We start from the raw sequence: 26835 nt of genomic DNA on the forward strand, positions 1-26835 counted from the left end.
CTGAGCAATCCTAACATCACCACAGAGGAGACGACCAGACGCCATGTGCCTCCTGACACGTGCAATCAGAAGTACTGAGCAATAAGGAGTACTTCACAGGGAGTATTTTTGTCTTCCTGCAAAAGGATCTCGAATCTAATCAAGTCTCTAGATCTAATTACCATTTATACGAGATTGGTGGGGGAGGTCAACTGATTATGGTGGTGACATTCCCAGAATTTGGGAAATTCAAGAAAACAATTGTTGCAAGTTAAAAGAAACCTTAAAAGACATGCCCTATATCTTTTTTTCGAAACAGCACTTTTCCATTTTAGTTTAAATATCTGTCATCATTGAGGCTTGCATCAGGGCATGTGTTTTCTTGAACACACCATTTATTAGCAGGTGAACATTAGTTGCTTTCTCATAAGAATACATAAGGATTCATTCAGTTATTTGCATTTGACTTAATGAGTACATTGTATATTGGGTCTTCAATTGTACTATGGAAATTATTTGGGCATACCTTATAATTTAAACAAGGAGATGGGAAACGTAGACACTAACTAGCTATTAGGAATTATTGTTTATTTTGTTATGTGTGATGGTAGTCCTGTGGTTATGTTTAAAATGTCATTATCTAGTAAAGACATGCTGAAGTTTATGGATAAAATGACAGATGCCTGGGATCCTGCTTTAAAACACTCCCTGCAAAAGTGGGCTGACTGAATGAAAAAACTGTCAAAACATTATCAATTGTTAAAGCTAGAAGAAGCATACATGAGTTTCCATTTACATTATTCTCTTGACTTCTAGGTCTATTTAAAAAGTTTTTGCATTAAAAAAAGTACTTCAGAATGGGTTACACATGGAAGATTATATTTGAAAAAAAAATTAAATAACCAGTTTGTACTACTTTGCCATTATTGTACACAGTAGCTTAGTAAGGTTATTCTAGATTCTTAATCATGATTCCTAACCCTAGTATATGTGTTAAGTATTCAGGACATTTCTTGACTTAAGGATTTAGTCTGTCACCATAATTTGTATTTTCCACCTCTGTTAATAATTTGGGTCCCATAAAGAGCTGGGAGACTAATTTTTCAAAGCTGAAAGAACTCAAAATAAATTTGGCAGCTTCTGAGAATAAACTTGCTTCACCTTGTCGCCTGCTACACAGAACATATCTGGCTTTAGGGGTGTTTTTGGACACTAAGATGACTTTCTCTGGATGCCTGCCACATAAAATAACTCTGCCTCAAACAGCTTTGGATATCCCACCAACCATATAGCACCAGGGCATTTGACGACTGGAATTCAGCTAATTAGCTATAGTTGAGCATGAATGCTGACTTAGCACAAGTGATTTTGAATGCCGAAAGAATTAGATACTAGAGTACTGAAAGTCAAATATGTTATGAGATGAGTTAGAAGTTCAATAACAGTATATAAAAAAGAAAACATACATATCAGTATCCAACTTACCAAGAAGAAAGTTTACTTGTTTGGTCCTATTATTACTTTACTGATTTTCTTAAAATAAGTTAGAACAAAATATATTTATAGACATGGTCTAAGAATTGATGAATGGCAAGTACTGCTGCTTGAAGCATTATCATATACACACCTCTAACTGGGAAGCTCAACTGCTGTAAAGTTGATGCACTTATACAGTAGCCAATTTGGGGCTCATAGGCGATGGTATCGAGGCATTCATTCCAATCTTGCACATTAGTAACAGGGCAATCCTGAAGATGGGTGACAAGGTCTCCCACAAAAAGACCCCTGGGTCCAACGGCAGGTGAGTCCTTGGTAAAGGGCAAATCAGAAAATGCGTGAAGACAAACTGTGATTACACTGAGCAAATAACAGTCAAACACACCAAAATAATAAAATATAATATTCTGAATAATGCAGAAAACAAAGCAGCTATGAATCTAAGATGTGTAATTCTAGAAAATTAACAAAATAAAGCCCAACAATTATAGTTACCCTTCCTACTTCTTCAAGACTTTGATGTTTTTGCCACTGGGAAAAAAAATATACCCAACTTGCCAACTGTTAAGATTAAATTGATTAAAATGATAGAGGCTTTTCCAAACTGCTAATTGAACATTTTTGGTGAAAACAGTCATCACAACGACTTCATTTACCTATATTCTCCACGGATAAGATCACCAGACAAGTCCTTATCCAAATGTAGTCCCAACTAGGCTGACAATCTTCAGCACAAGGAGTATGTGAGCCAGTGTTCAGGCAACCTCCCTCTACTCAATGTCTGAATAGAAGTCTCGCTGCCATGGTAACACTTACTAAGGGAACAAAACGAAGCCTAGGGGACATTAACTTAACCATTAGGAAAGGTTCTGGCAGGCCAGCCTAGGTTTCACCTTTCTTAGGAATAAAGACATCTGACTGAAAGCAAAGCTATAAACAGTAAAGGTTTTAAAAAGTTGATCCACAAACCACAGGTAGAACATTTTGTTATTATCCTTGAAACGCAAAACAGAAACAATTTTCAGTATTTTTGAAAAAGCCAATATGCTTCATAAAAGCATTTGTTTGATTTGAAAGGATATGTAATTTCTTCAGTAGAAAATGAGCATTTAGTGTATGAGGAAAACTAGTATAAAAGTACTTGACATAAATGCTGAGTACAACGCTGAAAAATCTGGCCTAAGTAACTCATTACTTACCTCAGCAACTTCAGTGATAAGCACCCCGACTCCAGTGTAGTAAAATGGCAGGAGAATTATAGGGAGCATAACAAGAGCTAAAATACCCAGGAGTGCAAGGACGAAATTATGCCATATACCTGAAAAGAGGGGGAAAAAAAAAGAAAGAGGGTCAACTTGGGCTAAGATGATAAAGGTATTTGGGCTTTGTAACACTTGGGCATCCTGATAAATTAGTAAAGTGACCAGAAGAGGCTGTGAGGTAGATAGATCTACTTATTAGTTTGACAAAGAGATGTCCAGTTAGCGGTCGCTTCCATTTCGGATACCGAAACCTGAAATGAGCATGTTAACACCAAATTAGGAAGATCACACGCTAATGTGGTTTAATACCAATAGACCCTATACTCTTAATATATATATATAGATAGATCTCATGGAGATCTCATGGAGATCTATCTATCTATCTATATAAAACAGTAATAGAACGAATACCTACTTATTATATACTCCTTTTGGTAAATATATACATTTTTAAAAAGATTTATTTATTTATGCATACAAGACCTGGGGTATAGGCCAGAGGTGCGGAGAGGTGAGAGGATTCACCAGAGACAGAGTGGGGAGCAGTACAGGAGGATTTACTGAAATACACTGCTGAGGGGAGCAGGGTGTGAGACAGGAGAGGTCTGCTGGACCATGTGGATTAGTGCAGCCTGGGGTGGGGGGGTACAGTGTACCCCTGCACAGTGGTACAGGGGATCGAACTTGTGGTACATTGGCTGCTGATAGCTTCGTAGTACTGAGACTCAACCCCTTGCACCACTAGGGAGGCCCCATTAGTAAATATATACATTATTAATTTAAACATACTTTGATCTTTGAGATGAAATCAAAGCTATTCAAAAAGTTAAGATAAAATAATAAACATTCTTGTTGAGCTGTGGTATGAAAATTGAAATGTCACTTAGCTAAAAGATCGTTTGAAGAATTAAACCGTTATGAAGACCAGTACTGTGAGCCAGAGTTTGTATTTTACATCATGTCACAGACCATAACCATCTCTACTATATAAACAGAGATAGTCAGGTGGTCTGGAGCTTGTCCCTACCAGCCTGCATTGCTGACCGCCTGCATCCCTCCTTCAGTGACTTCAGATTGATACCTTGAAAATCGGCCAAAGTGGGGGTATTTACATGACAGAGCTCCTCGTCATCCCCTCCAGAGCCAGGCTTTAAGCATTCACTAGCACAACACAAGATGACCCCTCCCCCATGCCTAGTTTCCCTTCTTCTGGTAGTTTTTCTCCTGGGGAAGGGTAGGGGGCGCTATTAGCACTACTATGCCAGTACGGTTCTCAGTTGTGCAGGGGGAACTGAACCTTACCTTATAGGGTATTGAGCTTTCCTGGCTCCCTTCTACTACATGCCATTAGAGCCCTCCAGTCACTGAGACAACCAAAGAAGGCTGCTCCCTACCCAACACATTCCAAACATCCCCAGGAGGGTGATAGCATCAGTGGTTGAAAATGTAACCTAAAGACATTTCCCAGACTTGAAGGAAGTACCGAGTATGTCTACACGACTGTTTTGGCCAACAGGATGTGAGCGGATGGGATCTCCCTGTCAGACAGGCTGGAATGCAGCAATGATGGAGCTAGACCTGAGTGTAGGCCTTAAGAGCTGCACGATGGGAAGAGGAGAGCTGATTGGCAGACAGAGCCTACCAGCTCTCCTGAGTCCCCAAATCACACAATTCTCCTATCTGCACTGAACTACTTACATTTGGAATGTTTTCTGAGAGAAAAGCCTCTGTTATTTTTAGCTATTAAAGCAGCCAGGTACTGAGGTGGTACATGTTCCATGTACCCTTGTTACATGGTGAAATATTCCTCCTTTTTTTTTTTGAGTATTGTAAGTTAAGTTTCAGAAATATCCAGAGCAAGTTTAGTCCAGGGCACATTGGTAAACGATCTTTTCTAAACACAAGGATTTTTTTTTTATTGTACTTTGCTTTATTATGCTTCAGATATTTCAGCTGTTACAAATTAAAGGATTGTAGTGACTGCAGAGCAAGTCTATGGGCACCATATTTTCAATAACATGCTTATTTCATATCTTGGTGTCATATTTTTTAGTAACGAAGTGTTTTTAAATTAGGACATATACTTTTTTTAGACGTGCTATTGCACACTTGAGACTACAGTATAGTGTTTCTTCTTTTTCTTTTTTTTTAAAAAAAATTTTTTACATCATTGGTCATTTTAAAACAATATTTGCTTCCCCCCACCCCCTCAGGTGTAGTCCCCATAGTTTCCTTCCCCAAGGCACCCGTGCACCACCACCTCAGTCCCCTGTGCTCCCCCCTCCCTCCCTCCCATCCCTCTCCCTCCTCCTCCCCTGCAGGATGTCTCTGATTTATAATGGTCTGTTTTTGCTTTGTTGGGTTTTGTACTGTTATTATTTTTTTACACTGATGTCTTATTTGGTTCCCTATATTCCTGCTATAAGTGAAACCATCTGATATTTTTCTTTTTCCTTCTGGCTTATTTCACTGAGCATAATTCCTTCTAGCTCCACCCATGTTGCTGCGAATGGCATGAGTTTATCTTTTTTGATTGCTGAATAATATTCCTTTGTGTATATATACCACATCTTCTTGATCCAGTCATCTATTTTGGGGCATCTGGGTTGTTTCCAGGTTTTGCCTATTGTAAATATTGCTGCCATAAACATAGGGGTACAGGTGCTCTTTTGAATCAGTGTTTTTGTGTCCTTTGGGTAGATCCCTAGGAGTGGAATTGTATGGTAGCTCCATTTTCAGTAGATTGAGGAACCTCCAGACAGCTTTCCATAGTGGTTGGACCAGTTTGCACTCCCACCAGCAATGTAGGAGAGCTCCTTTTTCACCGCATCCTCACCAACATTTATTGCTGCTTGTTTTTTTGATATGTGCCATTCTCACTGGTGTAAGGTGGTATCTCAATGTGGTTTTCATTTGCATTTCCCTGATAAGGGATGTTGAACATTTTTCACATGCCTGTTGGCCATTGGCATTTCCTCTTTGGAGAAATGTCTTTTAGGTTCTTCTGCCCATTTCTTGACTGGATTGTTTATTTTGTTTTTGTTGACTCGTGTGAGTTCTTTGTGTATCTTAACACAAAGATATTTTTTAAAAACATCAATGGTTACAAACTACGTGCCAGAAACTGTATTTATTTTTTCATTCATATATTTTAGACTGTGTCTTTACCTGCACATTCAAATTTGTTCCATTTCTTATATCACTAGAGAATATTTCATTTTTTAAACATCACTGACTTTCCTCCCATCCTGTCTCAGAGGCTGCCCACAGATCACGAGCCATCAGCTACTTTGGGGCAGGCTGTCTGATGGCAAAATTCACCAAAAGACCAAGTACACCAGACATCACGGTTGGCTAATGCTGAGGATGCCCAGGAATTCAGTGACATGGAGAGGGCGTTTGAAACCCTCATCAAGAACTTCCATCAGGGCCTCCCTGGTGGTACAAGGGTTAAAGTCTCAGCGCTATCAAGCTATCAGCAGCCAGCCACTGAGGAAAGAGATGATCCCCAGCCAGGGAGCTAATCCACATGCACAGCAGAGGATGTCTCACCCGCTGCTCCCCTCAGCAGTGTATTTCAGTCAATCTACCTGTTCTGTTTCCCGCTCTGTGTCTGGTGAATCCTCTCACCACCCCCCTTCCCCCGGCACCTCTGGCCTGTATCCCAGATCTTGTATGCATAAATAAAATAAATCTTAAAAAAAAAAAAACAAACTTCCATCAGTCCTCTGTGGAAAGTGGGAAGGAGACATCGCATCTGAGCTACAGAACTTGGTCACCCAGCATCTGCCCCACCTCATGGCAAGCAACTGTGGACTGGAAGAGAAAATATCTGACTAGGGTAGCTGTAATAACTCTTAACTGGAGTTCGGGAGTTTCTGGGTTGGAGAAGCAGCTGAGTGTAAAGACAGAGAGCTCTGTTCAGGGGAGTTGAGAACCTTCCCCTGAATTCTTGAGCGAATGCTGGGGAAAGGGAACCTTGCAGACTATAGGCCTGCAAATAAAACAACTCTCCCCACCACCCAAACCACCCTATACTCCAGTCTGCACTGCTTCACTGCTGCAAGGGTGGCTTCTTAATGGCCCTGGTGGGGATGGTGTCTCTGTTCATTTCACTCCTGGGGGTTCCATGGAGCTAATGGGTCCAGGAGTCCCCATCAGAGAGAGGCTGGGGGGCTGGTTGGGGCCAGGATGGATATAAAGGAATAAGGGGCCTCCCCGGTGGTGCAGCAGGTTGAGCGCATTGCTGTGAAGCTGTTTGCAGCCTCTGCAGCGCGGGTTCGATTCCCGGCCAGCCAGGGAGTAACCCACATGGCACAGCAGACCTCTCCTGCTTCGCCCGCTGCTCCCCTCAGCAGTCTTTCGGTCCCGTCTGCCTGTTCTGCTCCCCACTCTGTCTCTGGTGAATCCTCTCACCCTCTCACACCTCTGGCCTGTACCTCAGCTATTGTATAAATAATAAAAATAAATAAATCTTAAAAAAAAAAAAAAAAAAAGGAATAAGGATGTTATAGGGACCAAGCCATTGGGAGTGGTGGGAGGGCAGAGAGGGGCAGGGCTATGGGAAATGATTTGAAGAAGGGGACCAGAAAATAGGGCTGGATGTTCAGTACTAAAATTCTCCAAGAATTTACCTCTCCTATTTCCTTCCCCAACACCAACGATAGTGCCTTTCCAGTGCGCTCTCTTCCTGTCTCTACCTCTGCCTGGGTCTCCTCCTAAGACTTTGTCCCTGGGCTAAGACAGGGGAGGAGAGAGCAGGGTGGGGGAGCCTTTGGGAACAAGAGGACCAACTGGGCTTGGGCATTTACAGAATAAAAGTTGTATCACTTGATTAACTGAAACAGTGAAAAACAAAACTCCCCATACTGAGTTATTTGTAAGGTTGCCTACCGGTGATCACTTGGGATGTTTTAACTTTATACACTTGCTGCAACAGCTTGGTACATTGTTGTCACACAGCTAAGTAAGGATACATCCACAAGGGTATGGAAAGTTACATAGACGTGGGATTGAATGAAAAATATGTGCAGTAACAGTTTACTTTCTAGTTTTTCTCCCTGCCTCCTTGTTCAGTTTCCCTAATTCCTCTTATAAGTGCAACCATCCGATATTTTTCTTTTTCCTTCTGACATTTCACTGAGAATACAAAATGAACAACAATGTAAAAAAACCCTGTATTTTTTAAAATGTGCATTAAAAATTGACCTCCAGGGCCTACCCTGGTGGCGCAGGAGGTTGAGCGCCCAGCGCTGTGAAGCTGTCCACAGCCTCTGCAGCATGGGTTTGATGCCGGCTGGCTGGCGAGAATCCCACATGGCGCGGCAGACCTCTCCTGTCTCGCCCGCTGTTCCCCTTAGCAGTGTATTTCAGTCAATCTGACTGTCCTGTTCCCCGCTCTGTCTCTGGTGAATCCTCTCACCCTCCTGCACATCTGGCCTGTAGCCCGGTTCTTGTATGCATGAATAATCTTTTAAAAAAAAATTGACTTCCAATGAGTTTGCATTAACTTATGTTCTCATAATTGGCATGTTTCCCCACCCTCTGAACAAGGCTGGATGCTATCATAATTTTAGACTCTGCCATCTGCCAGGTGAGAAGTAATCTGTCTTATTTTCTATTTCTTTAATTATGAGTGAGCTTGTATATATATATATTTATTTTATGCTCAGTAAAAGACTATTTGTATTTCTTTTTGCTGAGATTTTTATCTATTTCCTGTTTGCATTTTTTAAAAAAAATACCTTTATATATTATTCTTTCTAATATATACATAGAGGAATTTGGTCCTTTGCAAGAGAAAGTATTATAATTTTTTCCTTCCAGTTTGTTGTTTGGTTTGGTTCATAGTTTTGCCTATACAGACATTTAAAATTTTGGTGTGGTCATATGGTTCCTTTGTATTAGACTTTTCTCTGTTCAGGATTATAAAAGATTCTCACCCGTTTTTCCTATAGTTTTCATAGCTTCATTTAAAAAAAATTAAAACCAAACCAAATTGACCCACTGGGATGCATGTTAATGAAAGTAATTTAGGAATACAGCTATGCCCCAAACCCCAGTTACTAGTTTCACAGAATAATCTACCCCCACTGATTAGGGTTGCCACCCTCCTCCACCAACTCCCCAAGATGGATATGATAGTGCCTCCCAACTGGGGTTTTTCCCATGCAAATAAGTCAGGGAGCACACGGCAGCACTGATTCCTTGACTTTCTGGGCCGCCTCCTCTCTTGTCAGCGCCGCAGGTGGTACCTGATCACCCATCTAGATTCCAGATTTGCTCATGAGAACTAAGTGGAAACAACAATAGTAAAACACACACAGTTTCTTGAACATCCTGTCCATTAACAATTTATTTATAAGTACACCAAAGGAATCTGTTATAAGGTTTCTCAACATGGCATTTACTGGTGTGTTGGGCCAGATAATTCCTCACTGCGGGGGACTGTCTTACAAACTGTGGGATGTTTAGAAGCATCCTTGGTTTCTACCCTTCAGATGCCAGTAGCACCCTTCCCATTTTCTCTATTTTCTAGCTATGGTAACAGGTAAGTTACTATGTTTTTCTTTAGAACAGGCACTTTATTTTTTGCCTTTTCTATTATATGAAATACACAAACTAAGTGGTAAAGTCAATACACACAGAATATAGTGTATAATTGAACACTACTCGAAATGAGGGGGCAAAGAAATTATACTAAACAATAGCACCCGACATCACTTTAGGGGAAATAAAAGGATTAAAATAGGTTTAAACTGAGTAATATTTCAATCACATCTTATATTCAATACTGCATAATGCAATGGAACAAAAAGTTATGCAGAATGAGTTAACATTTGTTAACATTCACTAAAATTAAGATAGCAAACCTATATAACTTTTTTAAACATGAAAAGACTTCATGTATTTCTGCAACTTTTCATTTTTTCAAAGAAAATCCACAGCAAGCAAAGTTATCAACAATCAGCAAAATACATAGAGTTTCTAAACATATTCCTAAAGTAAAAACATGAACATTTGGAAAATACAGAATTTTAAATACTGTAACCTCTAGCTGAATTTCATGTTTAAAAGAACGCGAAAAGTCCCATTTTTGGCAGTTTATAAAGAACTATCTTTTGACGTGAAGTGCATGAATTATTTTCCTGTTGGGACCAAATTTTACAAAAACACCAAGCTTGCAAGCAGAATTACACAACGAGGCAAGGCAACTTAACAACGTTATCCTATAGAAGTACTTTTTTTTAATTTATTACTTTCTACTACTCTCTCAAAACATTACCCTTAGTTGTATAGGAATCAATGTGAAAATTCTAGCCTAGAAAAAAAGATAAACAAGACAGACATATTTTCAACCATTCCTGGAAGACACTTGCCGAATTTAAGGGGGGCCTTGTCTCTTACTGGCTATTTTTATTCTTAGCATGCGTTAACATGTGAGACTTGAGGTTAGTGGACTGAGCAAACTTCCTGTTGCAGGTATCGAAGGGGCACACGTAGGGCCGGTCTCCGGTGTGGATGCGCACATGCGTGCGCAGATTGAAATCGAGCGAAAAGCGTTTCCCGCAGCCTTCAAACGTGCACTGAAAGGGCTTCTCTCCAGTATGCACCAGTTGATGCCGTTTGAGTTTTGAGTTCTCCACAAAAGCTTTGCCACACTCGGCGCAGACATGGACCCTGGGGCCGTGGGTGTGCAGGTGCTTCCTCATGGAGGAGTTATCCGGGAACATCTTCGAGCAGCCCTTGTGCGGGCAGGCGATTGTCCTCGGAGTGCCTTCTTTGGGCTTTTTGGGCTTCATTTTAGTGAATTCCTTCAGTTGTTTGGGATCAGACAGGTCGATGCCAGGAATCCCCTCAGGAGGAAGCTTCTTCCCAGTCATGTACTCGGAGTAATCGGGGGAGGGGTCCTTACCCTGTTCTCTGGGCTCCAGGTCGTTCACGTTGCTCTCCGACCACATGGACACCGCGAACTCATCCTCCAGGGTTCTGAGCTGCACCTCCCTGGGCATCCACTCGCTGCCCATCTCTGCGGCGGCGGCGGCAGCGGCGGCGGCGGCGTTGGTGGCCGTGGCGCTGGCGCTGCTGCTTCCGGCTCCCACGCCGCCCGCAAGGCTCTTCTTGCCGCTGTACTTCCTGCCGCGGGCAGTCTTTTTGCCGCGGCTCGGGGCGGGCGCCGCCGCGTAGGACAGGGAAGCCAGGGTCTGCTGGAAGCGGTCGTCCTCGCTGGGCGGCCCTGAGGGCTGGCCGCCCGCGTCGCTGGCCAGCGCGCCGTGGGACTCGCTGTAGCCCACCACCTCTTCCCGCGTCTGCACCAAGATCACCTCCTGGTCGTGGTCCCCGCGGCTCGGGTCGCCGGTGAGGAGCGGCTGCAGTGCGATCAGAGGCGGATGGTAGTGGCCCCCGTGGACCCAACTGCCGCTCACATCCTCGTACACCCGGATGGTCTCCATGGCCATCACCTCCACGGGGACCGCTTCCACACAGATGACGCGCGGCTCCGCGAACCCCTCGGCGCCTTCGGTCGCCTTACACGCAGCGTCGTTGGAGGCCATGGCGGGGAGCTGGGCTCAGGCTCCGGCTCTGGGGAAGCAGGTGAGTGACGTAAAGTGGCCGGGACAGTGGCTGAGAGAAGCTTGGCGCCCGCGAACTGCACGTGCGCCGCGAGCAGGCTCGGGCCGCGGGTTTCAGCGGTTGAGGGGATGTGTGGCGTAGAGCCTTCTGGGGGCTGACGTAGGCGCCTTGACTCACGCATGCGTTTTTAGTAACCCAGGGTACGCACTTCCTGGAGCCCCCAGAATGCGTGACCCCGCTCACAGCCACAGGCGTGCGTGTGTGCGTGCGAGCGTGCAAGTGTGCGTGTGTGCGTCCCGGCTCTCGCCTGCCTGCCTTTCCCGCCCAAACTTCAAGCTATTTTTTTTTTTAATTGTACTCCGGTACCAGGCTCTTTATGAATTATTCTGTTTCATTTCCATTCTCTTCTCTCTCCCCCCTGGTATATTACAGTATCTAGCGGAAAAACCACTACTCCTTTCTAATATTTGTGCTTCTGTTATCTTGTTATTTAGTTTCACACACTCACATTTACAGACCATGCGATAGCATCAGCGATGCTTGGTAGTGGGATTGTTTGTCATTTCCTTTACTAGAAAAACTTCTAAGTGTTACACCATTAGGAAGCTACTTCTACCTTTACTCAGGGTTTTTCAAAGTCGTGAATGGATGTTCATTTGTTAAATTCCGTTTCAATATCTGCCGAGATGAGGATTTTTTTCTTTTAATGTTTAGAGTTTACCATATTCAAATACAATTCCTAATGCTAAACCATCCCTGCATTTTTTACATAAACCCCATGTTTATAAAGGTTTTCTGTGCTTTACCTGATGTGGTATCAGTGTGATACTGGCTTTTCCATCTACTTTCTTAATTTCTCCTATTATAGTTAGCCTCATTTCTCCTATTATAGTTAGCCTTTTTTCTAATCTCCACTGGTGTTTAGAGTATTTATATATATTTATCCAGGATCTCAAAATTTTTTGGCAGAGATAACAAAGATTATTTTTTATATTTGTTTTAATTTTCTCTGGAATGTCATTCCCCAGTGACTGCTAATTCTGTCTATAGATGTTTTCTCCCAGTGTTTAATCTTTTTTTTCTTTAAAGAACTAGTTCCTAGATTTAACAGTTCTAATTTTCTTTTTTCTGACTTAATATTTTCTGTTGAAATATTTACTAATTACTTCATCATTTCTTTACTACTTTATAGTTGTTTTCACTTCCTCAGTTGGATGCCTCATTGATTTCCTTTCATTTCTTATTTCATAATAACTGTGTATGACACTAAATGTTCCTTTTAGCAAAACCTTACACATCATTTCATTTTTGTTTTAAAATATACTGCAATTATGTTTTTGAATTGGTAAATTTTTCTAAGTTTGACAGGCACTTGCAAAGGAATTGTCTTCTATGTTTATGGTATGGAGTTTGACATATATTGATTTTTACTTGCTAAGTAAAAAAAAAAAAAAAGATCTTTGATGATCTGACTTTTTCAGATGTATCTGCCATGCATTGAGAGATGAGATAGGCCTCCTTTATTAAAATTCTGGTTTTTCTTTTCCTTTTCCTATTTATTTTTTTAAAAGATTTATTTATTTATTTATACAAGCACTGGGTACAGTCAGAAGCGCGGGAGGGTGAGAGAATTCACCAGAGCCAGAGCGGGGAGCAGAGCAGGCAGAAGGACCGAAGTACACTGCTGAGGAGAGCAGCAGGCGGCAGGAGACGTCTCCGTGCCATGTGGGACCCTCCTCCGGTGGCCTGGGAGCAGCCGGGGATTGAACTGGCGCTGCAGAGGCTGCGGGTAGCTTCGCAACCCAGCGCTCAACTGCTGGGCCACTGGGGAGCCCCTCCTATTTTTGTTTTAATGGTTGGTTACTTCATTACAGTCAGAATCACAACAATTACATCTTCATTGTGGACTATACTCCTTATGATTAAATGGCCCCGTTTAGTCCTACTTTCTGTTCACATTTATATAGAATGTTCTGCTGATTTTAGTTTCAATCTTTTGGAGTAATGTTTAGGTGGATTTCTTTCATACATCACAAATTTGAGGTATGTTTTTAATATAAATTAACATTTTTCTTTTCAATAGTGAGCTAATCACATATATTTATTGACAAAAAAGTGTTTTGGTCTTTTGATATATGGTCTGTTTTCTCTGGTGTATGTTTCAAGCTTTCTCTCTGATAACTTGAAAGGTTTATCATGTGTGTTTTAGATCTTGTTGCATTTATATTTATAATTCTTAGATAGTATGTGCAAACCTCTATTTCTTGATTTATCAACATTAGGCAGACTTTTTCTCTCCAATACAAAGTTGAGGAAATTAGTACTTAGATTTCCTGTTAATATTTTACTTTTCCACTTCCATGTTTTTATGCTATTACATTCACTCTGTTCAAGATTTTTAACTCTATACTTGATTAACCTCATTTGTCCCATTGAAAGAGGTATAGGATAGGTATAGGATTTTAATGTATTTGTCTTATGTCAATTTAGCTCAGGTGGAACTGTTTCCCAGAATTTCTTTCCTATATAACTATATTTTCCCAGTGGATGTTTTTCTTTTCTTTTTTTTTTTAAGGATTTATTTATTTATACAAGCACTGGGGTACAGGCCAGAGGCGTGGGAGGGTGAGACATTTCACCAGAGACAGAGCCGGGAGCAGAACAGGCAGAAGAACCGAAATACAATGCTGAGGGGAGCAGCAGGCAAGACAAGAGAGGTCTGCCGCACCATGTGGGAATCTCCCTGGCTGGCCCGGAATCCAACCAGCGCTGCAGAGGCTGCAGGCAGCTTCACAGCACTGCGCTCAACCCACTGCGCCACTGGGGAGGCCCCCTAGTGGATGTTTCTTACTTAACTTTGCCAATCCCAGAGTTCACCATCTTTCCTTGCATGCAATCTCTTCTTTTTTCCTGAATTCTTTATCTCTTGGATGATTATGTTCTCCCTTGATTTGATGCAAATTTCACTATATTTCATCTGAGCTGATATTCTTCATAATTTGTGTTTTCAGGTTTAGTATTGCTTAGCCTCAGTGAAAGTGAAGTTTTCCACTCTGTTTTTACTAAGAGTTTGTTGTTTTTAGTTATTTTTAATAAAGAAATGCACATTATTGACTTGAATGCGTCTTTTAAACTAAATTTAGCAACCAAAAGATGAGATATTTTCATTTGTAATGTGAGTGCTTTCCATAAAACCATTAATAACACACAGATGAATAAAGAAATTTAAGTCTGTTACCTGCACAAAATATCCTCAGCTGCTGGACTGGTGATATAAGTTGCAAATGAGTGGTGAAAAGATCAACAAATGCTCCAGGATAAATAACGAAGAGAAAAATCCCAAAGCCATTAAATCGAACCTGTTCCCTAAGGAATATAAAAAAAATGAATTTACTATTAATACTGTATTTGTTAAATTAATAATGTATAAGTCTTAAAACTTCCCACTGTAATTCTAATTCTTGCTTAAAATACAAGTCTATAAGATAATCAAAAATTTATACCTGTACATATTTGTTTTATATATATGTATCTCACATCATGACTTTGTAATAGTGTATACAGATTTGGTTTTATCTGAAATTGCATTTTGTAAAATAGGGTGGGCATTCTGAAATAGCTTACAACTTCAAAATTTTTATAGACTAATATGCTGAGCAAATACTTGAAATTAGTCACACATATAAGGAAATGGTTAATATTTCTCTATGAGGAATTAAAATGAAAAACATTTTTATAGTTTACTCTTATAAGTTATTTTCAAAGACAGAGTAGGAAATATAATTCAAGTAAATTATCTAAATATTTATATTTGTCTTAGGTATTATAAAGGTGGAGGTTTAAGTGTATTCCTGTTGAATTAATGTTAAAGTATAATGTAAAATGCATAATTCTCAGATAGTTCTCAAGAGAACTATTTTTTCATCAATATATTTTAAGATTTTTATTTATTTATGCATACAGGAACTGGGGTATAGGCCAGAGATGCAGGGGGTGAGAGGATTCACCAGAGACAGAGAGGGGAGCCTGAAATACACTGCTGAATGCCTGAAATACACTGCTGAGGGGAGCAGCGGGCGAGACAGGAGAGGTCTGCTACGCCATGTGGGTCACCTCCCTGGCTGGGGATCAAACTTATGCTGCAGTAATTGTGGACTGCTTTACAGTGCTGATACTTAACCCTTGCGCCACCAGGGAGACCCCTCAATATATTTTCTAAAAATGGAATTACATTTAAAAGTCTTGTAAGGGGCCTCCCCGGTGGCGCAGCTGGTTGAGCACAGCGCTATGAAGCTGTCCACAGCCTCTGCAGCGCTGGTTCGATTCTGGCTGGCCAGGGAGATACCCACATGGAGCACAGACCTCTCCTGCCACCCGCTGCTCCCCTCAGCAGTGTTTTTGGTCCTTCTGCCTGTTCTGCTCCCCGCTCTGTCTCTGGTGAATTCTCTCACCCTCCTGCGCCTCTGGCCTGTACCCCCCACTGCTTATAAAAATAAATCTTAAAAGTCCTGTAAGACCAAATGGCGGGGCCTCCCCGGTGGCGCAGCGGTTGAACGCTGGGTTGCGAAGCTGCCCGCGGCCTCTGCGGGGCCAGTTCGATCCCCGGCTGTTCCTCGGCCACCGGAGGAGGGTCCCACATGGCGCGCAGACCTCTCCTGCTGCCCGCTGCTCCCCTCAGCAGTGTACTTCAGTCCTTCTGCCTGCTCTGCTCCCCGCTCTGGCTCTGGTGAATTCTCTCACCCTCCCGCTCTTCTGACTGTGCCCAGTGCATGTATAAACAAAAAACAAACAAATAAATAAAACATGCCTCTATAAAAAAAAAAAAAAAAAAAAAGACCAAATGGCTACTCCAAAAAAAGGATCATCTAATATATTGTGCTGTTACTCAGTGATAAAATGTGTAAGATGATTGTGAAATTCACCTTTTTGGGCAGTTGGAGTTTTATTAAAAAATTACCCAAATTATCCTACAAACATATTGTCAATTATTATACTGTTAAAAACAATGTCTTTATATATAAAACCCTAAAGGCAGGAACCCTAAAAAATGTGGAAGCAAAGACTTAACAAAAAGGTAAATATCATTACCTAATAGCTGCTATCCCATGTCCAATTTCATGTACAACACCACTTATGAGGACTGCAGCGAAGAAATAGGTGAGTTGGTTGACGGGTAAATTTATGCCAGGAACCTGTTCATAAACACAATGACAAATACACAGTTGGGCATCAAGAGACCACAATGTTTACTCTGTATTAAAGACTGAACTTCTAAGCTGAGTGTAAATTGAAAGTAGTATGAATATCAGTGGTTCACTTTTCCATTTCTATCATAATAAAAGTAAAAATACCAGTCAAATTTTTGAAGTAAGCATAACAACAATGTAAAGAGAACAGGGAACAAACAAATAAGGTAACAACAACAACTGACAAAAGAACAGGAAATACCAGATTAAAGATAAAACTTTAGTAAAAAGGGATAACCCCTGAAACATGGGACTAGGGGAAGAGAACTGTAAGTCAGGGGACTTGCTTCTCATTATAAATAGTATTTGTATTTGTTTTTTAACCTCATGTATTAATTACTTGCAAGGAAAAAAAAATTTCCCATTTAAAAAAAGCTGAAACTTAGGCTTTCTGAAGTCTTCAACATGGGAAAGAATTAGGGAGTCTGGCAAAGTAGCAGGAAATGGAGAATGTCAGTGAAGGAGTCAGCAGCTGACCTACCCACAAAGGCCAGAAGCTTAATTTCTGAATTCTTGTTACAATACCTAGTCCTTCTTCTGAACAGTTATTGCAAGGTTCCATGTACTTATGCAAAGTAATACAGCATAATCCCCTGCCCCATCGACGAGTTTTAATTTAACATTCTCAAGTTATACTGTGATAAGATAACCTAAGAATTGGTGGTTAAAGGAAGTGTACTAAAGCACCTTATTGGTATGGGAGCAACATGCTCTCCATTTCTTCTGTTCCATCAGTTTGGCCAATACATCGTTCAGAAAAGCAATATCAAAGGGATACATTAATATATTAAAATTGAAATTTAATGTAGAAGTGAGGCATGTGGGACAAACAGGCATGTGAAGGACCTATAAAGAAGCAGGAGTTGTCTTGCAATCACATGCTTCTAAGATGTTGTGCTTATATAAATCATTGCACACTCAAGGGACGCTTGCTACTGTTAAGGGCTGCACAGTTGTTTTTTAAGGTATCCAAGAATCTTCTCACGAGATAATCACTGTCCAGTTATGTCCTCTGTTAAGGAGGTATTCTATAAATTAGGCTAAGTGGGGCACACCAGGCATCTTTAATACCATTTACATACTATGCATCTATTTCTCACAGCCCAGGAGTTAGGACCCTAAAGATATGCTTCTAGAGGAAATTCCTTCTTTCTTTTATTATTATTTTAAATTAATTATAAAATGTCTGAAGCAGGAAAACTAGATGACTCAAAGAAAAATGGAAGTCCACAGTTATCCCAAAACACAAAATTTCAGAAAACATTCACAATGTTTTAATGCCTGTCCTTCCAGTCTTCATGTATACATTTTTTTTAAAATTGTATTTGTATTAGTTTTGAAACTTCCCTCTTTAATGGTATCATATTTTCCCCATGAGTTTTTTCCAATTCAACATTATTTTTAATATCTATATTATATTCTATGGAATAGATAGTTGGGCATTTGTTTTAAAGATTTCTGCACTTAGAAATACTGTGATAAATGTATTTGAATACACATACCCAAATAAATTCTTAAATAAGCCTGGCTTTGGAGACATATCAGTTGAGTTTGAGGTCCTGGTTCTTTTACTAACTAGCTAAGTGACCTCTAGATTATTTTTCTCCAACACTTCAATTTCCTCATCATTAAAATGGAAATGACCACAGTTACATAAAAGGGTAATTTTGAGAATTACAGGAGATAATCCTTGTCCAATGTTTAACATTATGTCTCACAGAGAGGATATCAAATGCAATTATTACACAAAATTTAAAGGACTTTGATACATATCAAACTATTCTCCAAAAGCAGACCCTTCCATAATCTAAGGCAAAGCTCATTTTATTCAAATACACATTTTGAGGGGCCTCCCTGGTGGCACAGGGGTTTAAGTCTTAGCACTATCTAGCTATCGCCACCCACTGCTGCATGAGATGATCCCCAGCCAGGGAGGTGACCCACATGTGGCACAGACCTCTCCTGTCTTGCCTGCTGCTCCTCCCTGCAGTGTATTTCAGTTAGTCTGCCTGTTCTGCTCCCCACTCTGTCTCTGGTGAACCCTCTCACCGCTTCCTGCCCCAGCACCTCTGGCCTACACCCCAGTTCTTGTATGCATAAATAAATAAATCTTTAAAAAAAAACCCAAAACACAAATACACAATTTGAGAGACATGGTTTGATTTATATTTCTTTGATCATTATTAAAGCTGAACTTTCTCCCTTCTTTTGACCACTGATAGGCCTCATGAATAGTCTACTCATAACTTACCTATTTTTTCTCCTTGTATTCATCTTTTGCCTATTGATCTGTAAAATCACCTGAACTAGCAATTGTTAGTAATACATATCATAGATGTGATCCCCGGTTTTTTGCCTTTTACTTTTATTTTGCTTTTAACTTTTCGATATATATGAAGTTTTATGTAGTCACAGCTATCAATATTCATGGTTTCTGCTTTTAGTTTTATACTCATGTTGTTTCTGTAATCTGCGTTCATTTTTCTCTTTTAAGGTCTTTTATGATTTCATGTCTCTTTTAAGGTCTTTTATGATTTTTTAATTTTAGTTCAATTGGAATAACCTTTGTGTGTAATAGAGGAATTTTCACATGTAAGCCTCCTTTATTTACCTTCGAGGAGATCCAAACCATGCTGGTTAAATCACTTTCTAAATTCCATTAATTCCAAGAGCTCTTTCCCTAGGTATGAAATTAATTTTTATTATAATTTTTAATGTGTGTATACTTTGTTGAATGACAATTCCATAATTTAACCATTTCAATTATTTTGTTTGTTTCTAATTTTTCATAATAATAATGTGGGGGATGATGAATAAGATTTTTTTCTGTGTTTGGAAGTGCTTCCTTAAGCTAAAGTGCAAGATGTGGGTGGTCAAAGGATATGACATTTTTATAATGCCAAATATATGTGGTCTCCTTACTCAGGCTACTAAGCAGATTTTTTTCAAGAACATCAGCACATTTCTTTCTACATACTTGCTCCATTCCCATGTTGTCAGCAATCTGTTCAGATCAACGGTTTCCCTTTTTCTTACTCCTCCCTAAATTTACATATTTAAGGTGAATTCTTATACATTCTTTCTGTATCACTAAATATCCTGGTTATCATACCTTTATTTCAAATAAATTAATGGGCTCGATCCAATAGAACAGTGGTTCCTTTTCTTTATGATTTTATGGATACAATAATGAAATAAGGTAAGGATTTGAGCATGTGACTATTCCAACAGATGGTAGGTCTTGTTGGCTGGCAACAGTACCGACTGCCCATCTGTCTTGGCCTTAAACACAAAGGGTATTAGAATGTACCAGAATAATGATCTCTCAACAATAAGAGTGCCAGGTTTTTGGGAATCAATACTGAAAGAGACAGTAGGGAATTATAGAGTAAACACAAAGTATATTCTCTAAGCTATAAAAGCTCATATCAAAGTCAGGAGTCATAACATTCTTAAACATATACATAAACATGCAGGGTGGACTAGAGAGGGCAGCTGATTGCTTAATGGTTCCAAAGCATGGCTCTCCTATCAGGCAATATTTTTCTGAGCTCTATGAATAAACGGAGAAACAGCAGAAGAACTAATTTTTCCTCTAAACAATATTTTGCCATTCCGATCCTATCAGACAGAAAGGCCAATGACCACATTTCCTCCAAATTTGCTTCTTTCTTTACTATGCTCTTTCTTGGCGAACGCTAAGCAATCACATTGACAGTCACCTTAAGCTCTGCCTTCTCCCTTTGGCCTCATATTCAGTTAATCAAGGAATTCTGAGAACTTCACTCCAAAAGATCCCTTGAATCCATCCCCTTCATTCTTTTTTTTTTTTAAAGATGTATTTATTTATGCATACAAGAGCTGGGGCATAGTCCAGAGATGCGGGGAGTGAAAGGATTCACCAGAGACAGAGTGGGGAACAGAACAGGCAGACTAACTGAAATACACTGCTGAGGGGAACAGTGGAGGAGACAGGAGAGATCTGCTTCGCCATGTGGGTTGCTCCCTGGTGGGTTGGGGATCGAACTCGTGCTGTAGAGGCTTCGAATTGCTTCATAGTGCAGGGCTTAACCCCTTGCACCACCAGGGAGGCCCTTCATTCTTTTTATTACTAATTTCGTTTAGATCTTTTATCACTTCTAACATGAAATATCGCACATGCCTTCTTAAATGGTCTCCATCTTCAATGTAACCCTACTTTGGTCCATTTTACATGGACTTGTTATCTACAGGTAAAATCAAAACTTTTTAGAATGGCACTTCATAACCCAGACTCTACCTATATCTCCCATCTTACCTCCTGCAAAATATACCCTCCACCATATTGCACCTAGACATGGGCCAAAGTTACTTTACAGTTACCTGAACAATAATTGCTTCTCTTAAGGGAGTAGGACAAAATACATAGGCTCTGAGGTCAGTGGTAGGAGAGTAATGGACTCACTGTGTACTATCTATGACCACAGGCAAGTAACGTAACACTTTTCTGCCTTTTCTTATCTCTGAATCAGGGATGACAATACCAATCTCCAGGCAAGAATAAAATAAAATCTCCCATGGGAGGAACTGCATATATGTAGGCTTTATTATTATCGCCTCTGTCTCTCTATGGGATATGGATCCTTCTGGTAGAGGGATGCCAACTGCCATCTTCCTTCCCCCAGCTGTGTAGACATTCCTCACCCTTCCCTTGAAGTTCTCCACTCCCTTCGCGGTGTCAGGCATGCTCACGTCAGCCTGCTTTTCTGTTCCCATAGCCCCTTGTACTCCTCCAACTATAACACAGGTTGTTAAATGCCTGTTACTGTTGAGGAATAAGCTGACTTAAGATCTCTATAATAAACAAAATTGCATTCTAATTCTCTGTAAAGTGTTTCCCCTTCTTCATGGCTTTCAGATACCAACCAATAATAACCTTTTAATTAAAGGTATAACTAAAGGCTCCATGGGGCCTCCCCTAGTGGTGCAGGAGGTTGAGCACCACGTTGTGAAGCTGTCCGCAGCCTCTGCATCACTGGTTCGATCCTGGCCAGCCGGCGAGGGTCCCACATGGCGCAGCAGACCTCTCCTGTCACGCCCGCTGCTCCCCTCGGCAGTGTATTCCGTCAGTCTGCCTTTTCTGCTCCCCACTCTGTCTCTGGTGAATCCTCTCACCCTCCCGCACATCTGGCCTGTATCCCGGTTCTTGTATAAAAACAAATAAATCTTAAAAAAAAAAAAAAATAAAGGCTCCATGAAGGCTAGGGTTGGGTTTGTTCTCCCTATAAGCAGAGATCAGCACAGGGCCAACAGGCAGAATATAGTCAGTAAATGTTTGCTGAAGAAATAAATAATCTCTTCTGAGTTTCAATTGATAATTCTTTTTAACCTCTAAGAAAGAGCTATTTTTTTTTTTTTTTACAAGATTTACTTATACATAGACGAACTGGGGTGTATGCCAGAGGTGTGGGGGGTGAGAGGATTCACCAGGGACAGAGTGGGGAGCAGAATGGGCGGATCTACTGAAATACACTGCTAAAGGGAGGAGCAGGCTCAACAGGAGAGGTCTGCTGCACCTTATGTGTGTTAGCTCTTGGCTGGGGATCAAACTCAGGCCACAGCGGTGATAGTGCTGAGACTTGACCCCTACGATACAGGGAGGCCCCTCTAAGAAAGCTATTACCAGAAGTGAGGTTCTTTATCATTTTTCTCTACAAATGACCTCTAAATCTTTCCAGAGTGCCCACCCTGGTAAAGGACATAGAGTTAAAAAAAACCTGGGGCCTCCCTGGTGGCGCAAGGGGTTAAGACACAACCTACGAAGCTAGCTGCAGCCACTGCAGCACAAGTTCGATCCCTGGCCAGGGAGCTACCCACATAGCGCAGCAGACTTCTCATGGCTCGCCCGCTGCTCCCCTCAGGAGTGTATTTCAGTCTATCTGCCTGTTCTGTTCCCCACTCTGTCTCTGGTGAATCCTCTCACCGCCCTTACCTCTGGTCTGTACCCCAGTTCTTGTATGCATAAATAAATGAATAAATCTTTTACAAAATCTGCCATTAACTTTTAAATAGTCTGATCCATGAATAAGAAATTGATTTAAAAAATAACATACAAGACTCATAGAAACAATCATATAAAAAACGTGAACTAAATGAGCCTATGGCAAAGCCCCTTCCAAACTCTGAAGACATGAATCACATGTGCTTTAAAGTGAGAATTTTTATAAACAGCTTACAGTCAGAGGAGCACAACCTAGCACGTTATTCTTCCTATCAAGAAATCACAGTGACGATTAAAATGGTTTTATACCTTCAATCAAAAGATTTTTATTGGTTAGTACCTGAAAGCCATGAAAAAGGGGGGACACTTTATAGAGGATTAGAATGCAATTTGTTTATATATCACAGACATAACTTAAGTCAGCATGCTCATTCCCTGACAGTAACAGCCATTTAACACCTCAAGACAACAGCAAGAATTAAATCGAGTACCCATTTAATTGTTGACAGTCTTGATATTGTCGTTTGTTCTATTACTACTATTATTACAACACGTCACAATGCCCTGCTATACTTTTACTAATGTTTTTGTTCAAGCAGGTAATTTGCAACATTGTGAGACTTCTCGTTTTTCACACTTATATTATGGATAGGAGTCATGCTATCTCAAAGAAATATCTTGGATAGGACTGTTTCAAAGTTACTTAAACCAATAAGAAGGCACTTACCACCACTTGTAGCACCTGTTCATTGTGAAATGAAGAAGAAGAGGAGGAAGAAGAAGAGGAGGAGGAGGAGGAGGAGGAAGAAGAGGAAGAGGAAGAGGCAGAAGAGGAAGAAGTGGGAGAGTCAGCCATCATTTGTGCTAAAGTCTGCATCAGTGTTTTCCCCAGGAGAAAAAATGAGCTAAACATGGCAATGACGCCGAACACCATTCCAAAATTGAACCTGTCAAGAGGGGGAAAAAAATCACATAAACATACAATTCCTCATAATTCATGGACTCATAATTCATCACCTAGCCACATTTCATAGCTTCAAAACAATAGCAAAAAATCCAGTAACTACCTCTTTTCCTTACGTCAATGTCAGATACTTGACTGAAGCACAGGCACTAGTCTCTAGAAGCAGTGCTAATCATGCACAATTATCTCATAACTGAAGAGGCAGACTATCATTTCTCATAACAGGTTTGTTTTTACTCATGTATTTTGCTCATTTACACAGCATTGTTCTGATCTTGTTCTTATATAGTTATGAAAGCTCTTTTGACATTACAGCATCCAATTCACCTACCAATTCTATCGTTTGCATTTTATTTTAGCTGTATTTTAAGTTTAAATATTAACATGGTAAAATTTAAAGACAGTTTCTTTCTCCCACTGCTCTAACTCTCATAATTAGAAGTCATTCTTCCCTAGTTGGCAGTAGGTTATTAAGTTGTTTTTGATAAATTGTGACTTTCAAGGAACTTATCCATTTCATTTTGAACATTAATGGTCAAATTAATAGGCATAGAATTATTCACAAAAGTCTCATTTTTTTTAAAGATTTATACTTTAAAAGATTTATTTTTATTTATTTATGCATATAAGAACTGGGGTGCAGGCCAGAGGTGCGGGGGCTGAGAGGATTTACCAGAGACAGACTGGGGAGCAGAACAGGCATATGTATTGAAATACACTGCTGAAGGGAGCAGCAGGGGAGTCAGGAGAGGTCTATTGTGCCATGTAGGTAGCTCCCAGGCAGGGGATCCAACTCATATCGCAGTGGCTGGAGACAGTTTGATAGCCCTGAGTCTTAACCCCGATGCCCCACAAAAGTCTCATTTTTAAAAACGTTTACAGACTGATCTGTGGCAATGTTCCCTTTTTCAATTCTGATTTTTTTTTAAAGATTTATTTATGTATACAAGAACTGGGGTACAGACTAGCGGTGTGGAGGGTGAGAGGATTCACCAGAGACAGAGTGGGGAAGAGAACAGGCAGACTGACTAAAATACACTCCTGAGGGGAGCAGTGGGCGAGTCAGGAGAGGTCTGCTGCGCCATGTGGTTTGCACCCTGGCCGGGGATCAAACTCATGCTGCAGTGGCTGTTCACAGGCTGTGTCTTAACCACTTGTGCCACCAGAGAGGCCCTCAATTCTGATTTTTTTTTTTTAATAAGAATTGATGAAGTCTTTTATTTTTTAGTCTCTCTTTTTTTCTTTTTTTTAAAGATTTATTTATTTATTATTTATACAAGCACTGGGTACAGTCAGAAGCGCAGGAGGGTGAGAGAATTCACCAGAGCCAGAGCAGGGAGCAGAGCAGGCAGAAGGACCAAAGTACACTGCTGAGGGGAGCAGCGGGGGGCAGGAGAGGTCTGCGTGCCATGTGGGACCCTCCTCCAGTGGCCCGGGAGCAGCCGGGAATCGAACCGGCACTGCAGAGGCTGCGGGCAGCTTCGCAACCCAGCGCTTAACCGCTGCGCCACTGGGGAAGCCCTCAATTCTGATTTTTAGTAACTTGTGTTTTCTTTTTCCTTGGTCAGTCATGGAAGGGGTGTATCAGTTTTACTAATCTTTGAATTTACTGATTTTCTTAACACTATACTTTCTATTTCACGGACTTATGCTTTTTATCATTTCTATTTTGTTTGCTTTGATTTGCTATAGCAGTTTCTACTTTTTGAGTATCTGATTCTTTACATTAGTTCTATTTCATTTTGGAGCCAAATCTTTGACAAATAGGAATTTAGACAAATGCTACCAACTCCCATACTAGAAATTCTCTCAACTATGGAAACTGCCAGTCTCTAGGGCGTCCCAAAGATGACTATAAAAACCTAACTACAAAAAACCTTGAGTTCTTTTCTTCTAAAGGCAGAAGTATGGGGGCCTCCCTGGTGGCACAAGGGGTTAAGACACAACCTATGAAGCTATCTGCAGCCACTGCAGCACGAGTTTGATCCCCAGCCAGGGAGCCACCCCCAGGGTGCAGCAGACCTCTCCTTACTTGCCAGCTGCTCCCTTCAGCAGTGTATTTCAGTCAGTCTGCCTGTTCTCTTCCCCACTCTGTCTCTGGTGAATCCTCTCACCCCGCTACAGGTCTGGCCTGTACTTCGGTTCTTGTATACATAAATAAATAAATCTTAAAAAAAAATAAAGGGAAAAGTATGCTTGGCATGGCAGGGAGCTCTAGGACCCTCCTGCTGTTATCTGTCTGGCCATTTTCCTGATCAATTTGCGCATGTGCCTTACTGGTTATTAAATATTTCAAGCATCCTTCAGCTGGAAGTTATCACAAAAGAAGCATAGGGGAGAGGGGCCTCCCTGGTGGCACAACAGTTGAGTGCTGGGTTACAAAGCTGCCCGCAGCCTCTGAAGTGCCGGTTCGATCCCCGGCCGCTGGCGAGGGTCCCACATGGTGCGCAGACCTCTCCTGCCGCGCACGCTGCTCCCCTCAGCAGTGTACTTCATCAGTCTGCCTTTTCTGTTCTCTGCTCTGGCTCTAGTGAATTCTCTCACCCTCCCGTGCTTCTAACTGTACCCAGTGCTTGTATAAATAAATAAATAAATCTTAAAGAAGCAGCATAGGGGAGAGCCTACTAACTTTAGGTGACCTAGGACTCCTAGAACCCTCGTTTCTATGTGTGATGAAGGGTGGGGGTGTGGGGATTCCTGAGGTTTCTTTTTCTGATGGAAAATGCACCATGATTTTGCTTTTTGCCTTTCTATTAGTCTATAATTTACACAGCAAAATGCACAAGTTTAAAGTGTACAACTCACTGAATTTTTACATATGTGTACTCACGTATCCACCACCCAATCAAGACATAGAAGCTTTGATTTTTAATGTATAAAAAAGCACAAGGATGTGATTCCACAAGTTTACATAAAACCGGGGCCTCCCTGGTGGCCTAGGGGACAAGTCTCAGTGCCCTGCACCACTACTGCCTGATTTTGATCCCAGCCAGGGAGCTACCCCACGTGGCACAGCCGACCTCTCCTGTCTCCCCTGCTGCTCCCCTCAGCACTATACTTCGGTCAATCTGCCTTTTCTGCTCCCCACTCTGTCTCTGGTGAATCCTCTCACCTCACACACCACTAAATAAATAATTTTTTTTTAAAGTTTACATAGGGCCTCCCCAGTGGCGCAGCGGGTTGAGCACAGCACTGTGAAGCTGTCCGCAGCCTCTGCAGTGCCGGTTCAATTCCCAGCCGGCCAGGGAGATTCCCACATGGCATGGTAGACCTCTCCTGTCTCGCCCGCTGCTCCCCTCAGGAGTGTATTTTGGTCCATCTGCCTGTTCTGCT

At 41.1% G+C, this 26835-nt stretch overlaps 2 protein-coding genes across 3 annotated transcripts in view; both read right to left on the bottom strand.

Annotated features, from left to right (window-relative positions):
• The window catches only part of MBTPS2 (membrane bound transcription factor peptidase, site 2), a 42258-nt gene that overhangs the window by 11903 nt on the left and 3520 nt on the right, over positions 1-26835 (bottom strand). For both annotated transcript variants that reach the window (XM_037512615.2, XM_054695814.1), the window contains exons 3-7: positions 23266-23485; positions 16401-16504; positions 14551-14678; positions 2676-2794; positions 1607-1787 (exon numbers count right to left, since the gene is read on the bottom strand). In XM_037512615.2, coding sequence (XP_037368512.1) covers positions 1607-1787; positions 2676-2794; positions 14551-14678; positions 16401-16504; positions 23266-23485 — 752 coding nt within the window. The remainder of the gene's footprint in view (positions 1-1606; positions 1788-2675; positions 2795-14550; positions 14679-16400; positions 16505-23265; positions 23486-26835) is intronic.
• On the bottom strand, positions 8831-12890 carry YY2 (YY2 transcription factor). Its single transcript, XM_037512616.2, has one exon. It carries the CDS (start codon positions 11291-11293, stop codon positions 10142-10144), a length of 1152 nt encoding a protein of 383 aa, XP_037368513.1. The 5' UTR covers positions 11294-12890; the 3' UTR covers positions 8831-10141.

Source organism: Talpa occidentalis, unplaced genomic scaffold, assembly GCF_014898055.3.
Source record: "Talpa occidentalis isolate TD23 unplaced genomic scaffold, MPIMG_talOcc4v2.1 talOcc4.15, whole genome shotgun sequence".
Classification (NCBI taxonomy): Eukaryota; Metazoa; Chordata; class Mammalia; order Eulipotyphla; family Talpidae; genus Talpa; species Talpa occidentalis.